The 3857-nt window shown below is 51.2% G+C and overlaps 1 protein-coding gene across 3 annotated transcripts in view; it reads left to right on the plus strand.

Annotated features, from left to right (window-relative positions):
- The first annotated feature begins 1307 nt into the window (after window positions 1-1307).
- Window positions 1308-3857, plus strand: part of LOC105562774 (tRNA:m(4)X modification enzyme TRM13 homolog) — a 5333-nt gene continuing 2783 nt past the window's right edge. For 2 of the 3 annotated variants that reach the window (XM_012013836.1, XM_012013835.1), the window contains exons 1-5: window positions 1308-1529; window positions 1620-1816; window positions 1915-2100; window positions 2211-2450; window positions 2528-2755. In XM_012013836.1, the coding sequence (XP_011869226.1) occupies window positions 1381-1529; window positions 1620-1816; window positions 1915-2100; window positions 2211-2450; window positions 2528-2755 (1000 nt within the window). In that variant the 5' untranslated portion in view covers window positions 1308-1380. Of the gene's footprint in view, window positions 1530-1619; window positions 1817-1914; window positions 2101-2210; window positions 2451-2527; window positions 3061-3857 lie in introns of those variants that run through there. The other variant, XM_012013834.1, reaches the window with a different exon arrangement.

The raw sequence follows: 3857 nt of genomic DNA on the forward strand, positions 1-3857 counted from the left end.
GAGCGGAGCGCGCGGCCCCGAGTGTTTCGGATGGCGTCCGACTAATCCGATGTAGAGTTTTCAAAACGCGAAATTCCGTGCCGTCCTGCGCCGATAATCGGGGAACCGTGTAATACGGGGGGGGGGGGGGACGCTCTTCGCCGTTAACGCGCGACCCTTTTCGAAGCACCTGCCTCGCGAGATCATCGATAATCAGCTATTCGCGAGAGCAACAGGTTTAAAGAATAGATTTGCGCACCGACGTTCCGCCGGTTAAACGTGCTAAACGGCCGCGCGACGCCGCTATTACGTCATTACACGACGGCATTACGCGAATTGTGCGGGCGCGCCGTCGAATTTCTTTCCCGCGGCGCATCCTCGTGACGGACGGCGGGGTGGAAGGGCAGAAAGAAAAGGAAGCAGGGGGGGAGGGGGAGAGAGGAGGATGCGGCGAGACAGACGAGGGGTTGCGCGCGAGGGTGGATCGGTTGACACACTGGCGAGGCAATTATTATTGTGAGTGGTTGGCGACGGGACTCCGATGATATTTTATTTAAGAAACAATCGGGTAATAGCTCGCTTCAAGAGGATAGATAACGCCGCGAGCGCGCGCGAGACGGCTTCCTCCGGCCGACCGGGGAAAAGTTGCGGCGGGATAGAGAGAACGAGCTACGAGAAAAGGGAATTACGGAGGACGAGCGAGGGGCCCGAGGGGAGGGGGAGACGGCAGGCAGAAAGATGAGGGGAGGCAAAAGGTGAACTTTGAGACGGGCTGGTATCGGGGTAAGCTCTACATTAGCGAATTACCCGCGGGCGCGCGCGCGCGCGCGCGCCCGCGGGTCCCTCGGCGCTCAACGATAAATATACCGGGGCAATCCGGAAATATTGTTCGAAGGATTCGGGTAAAATCCGTAACAGACGGGAGGGGAATCGGCGAACCGTCGACCCGGGAAAAGAGATTGAGAGACTTGACCGTGGCCAGATTTGCGGGCCTCGATCGGTTTTGAGTCCTCGATCGCGCTCAAGGACGAACGGATCCCTCAGGGGGCGGGGGGAGGGACCCGTCTCGCTACGGCTATCTATCCTCACCTTTTCCGCGCCCTCGGCGAGATCACGGCCGGCGGTCGAGGAGGAAGGAGGCACCCGCCGATCGGAATCCGGCGATTTCGCGATTCGTGCGGGTGCGCATTCGCGACCGCGGCGCCCTCTCCGGGAGCGCCGGTGGAACTGACGCCGATTTACCCCGCCAGAAAAGTGAACGGTGGCGCCATCTGACGGTGGCGCGGGTGCGATAGCGTCACCCGCGCTGCTCCGCGCCAGACTGGCAATCCTAACCTGCAACGTTCTCCCCCCGGACCGGAGCGATAAAGTGTCCCCGGGATCTCTTCGCGAGCGAGGGACATGGCGGACGGCGGCCACTGCGTATACTTCGTCGAGCGCAAGAAGCGGTTCTGCCGCATGACGGTGCGGCAGGGCCGGCGGTACTGCGGCGAGCATCAGCGGGACGACGCCGGGAGCGAGAGAGTGCCGTGTCCGCTGGATTCCACGCAGCAAGTATTCGTTAGAGCCGCGGCGCGTTCTCCAGGCGTGGGTTAGTTTGGCGCTGCATATCGGTTGCATCTTTTCTTTCCCCCTTTCAGCACGTGTCACCGCTCAAGGCTGACGAGACACCTGAACGTGTGCAATACAAAGCGGAGGCTGGACGCGCGGCCCGCCTTCGTGGTCGAGGGAGCGAACTTGGACGACGAGACTATCGCGGCGCCGCCGCGCGTGCCGTTGTCGCAGCTCGACGAGTCCGTCGTGAGGACGGTGATAAGGAAGATTCATGCCGCCTACGGTACCATTTAATCATCTGATTGAATCTGTGGTATATTCCGATTGAAAAACGCAGTCCATTTTCCTACTTCTCTCACGTCTCTGTCGTGTCCCGTTTAGAAAAGTTGCCAGAGTTTTCTTGGATGATTCTTAGGCACGACGTGCTCGAAGAGAAATTGAGCGACGAAACTTGCGGCAGTAACGCTAAAAAGCACTTGCTCCAAAACGCATCTCTGCTAGGACTTCTGGAGCAAGCTGGTCTCGTGCGAGACAACACTTGCTTCATCGAATTCGGGGCTGGAAAAGGTAGAATACCTCCGCTGTAACAGTATTCTTTGATGTTGAATGAAGCAATTTCGTTTCTGTGTCGAATGAGTTGCGGTGAAAGTGGTAAATGAAATTCGTACTTTAAACAGCTCAGTTGACGTATTGGTTGGGGCAGATTATAAAGACCAAGTCAAACTCTTGCATCTTACTAGTCGATCGTTCTAGTCACCGGCACAAGAGCGACAATAAGCTCAAAAGAGAGAAGACTGGCCTCGTAATAAAAAGGATACGCGCCGATATCGCCGATCTGCAGTTGAACCAAATCGCGGAGGTCCAGTCAATCAAATATAAGGTCGGCATAGCGAAGCATCTCTGCGGCACGGCCACTGGTACATTCATTTCGTCAGTTGACAAAGTCAGTTGACACCATTTTTGCTTTATATAATCGACGTAATATGCTTTTTAGATTTAACGATACGTTGCTTGGTGAAGTCGATAAACGGCGAACCTGCCGTCGACGTGCGCGGCCTAATCGTCGCGTTTTGCTGCCATCATAAATGCGAGTACTCGTCGTACGTGGGCCGGGAATACCTGCGGCAATGCGGCTTTACCGCAGACGAGTTTCCCATTTTGTGCAGCATAGTCAGTTGGGCGACCTGTGGCTCTCGTTTAAAGAACAACGTTAGCTCGCCAGGTGATTCCATTGCGCAGCAGCGCGACAGCGCTAGCCTATCTTCAAAATCGGACGAACGCGAAGTTATCGGACGCAAAGCTAAAGCGCTGCTGAACTGGGGCCGCCTGGTATTTCTGGAGAGCGCTGGATTTCAGGCCGAGCTGCATTATTACACTTCCACCGACATCTCGTTAGAAAACATGTGCATCGTCGCCACGCGAGAACGTTCATTGTGACTGAAATATATCGTATTTATCGTCAACCTGTGCGTTGTCCCGAAAATCACTCTCATTTTTGTTACCAATAAATACATTTTCATATGAATTCAAATTTCGAATTCGTCGATATAAACATGGCTTCCAGGTAACATAGAGAATCTAAAAAGAATTTCCTTTGAATAATTAGTTTCATAACTCCCGGACTGCAAAATTATTTCATTTTTCATTCTATTTCTATTTTATTGTCAGAGGAAATTCGTTCTTATGTCAAATACAACAACAATTCTTTTTATAAACTCTCGAAGAATTCGCACTAGAAACTAAAGAGATCACGCTAATTTAAAAAAGGTTTAAATAATTCTCGGATCACCTATGCCATTTGGACAGTTACTATCTGACGGTCACTGCTTATTCGACTTGTCGGCTCAATCAGTACCGTGGATGTAAGAATACCAGGACGGAGCATACTGCCGCGGGGATGGTCCACAAAGCGTAATGGGCATGAAATGTCTATTGTAAAGGACATAAGGTACCAAGGTGGCATCACTCTATGTCACGAAAGGCGATATATTTTCACGCCCTGAAAAGAATAAACCTTTCACACATGGAATTCCAAGAATTTCAAACATCAAATCGCAAAAATCGAGAATTTAGAAAACCGACAAAGTATCAGGAGAACATGATCAGCAAAGAAGTGGCACTATCACAATTTCTAAGAATTTTGCAAATTTTCAGAAAATTGGAATTCCGAGAATTTCAAACTTCAAATTGCAAAAATCAAGAATCTAGAAAACTGACAAAGTATCAGGAGAACATAATCAGCAAAGAGGTGGGCACTATCTAAATTTCCAAGAATTTTTCCAATTTTCCAAGAATTAAAATTCCGAGAATTTAAAACTTCTATT

Source organism: Vollenhovia emeryi, unplaced genomic scaffold, assembly GCF_000949405.1.
Source record: "Vollenhovia emeryi isolate VEMERY1.0 unplaced genomic scaffold, V.emery_V1.0 DF939183.1, whole genome shotgun sequence".
Classification (NCBI taxonomy): domain Eukaryota; kingdom Metazoa; phylum Arthropoda; class Insecta; order Hymenoptera; family Formicidae; genus Vollenhovia; species Vollenhovia emeryi.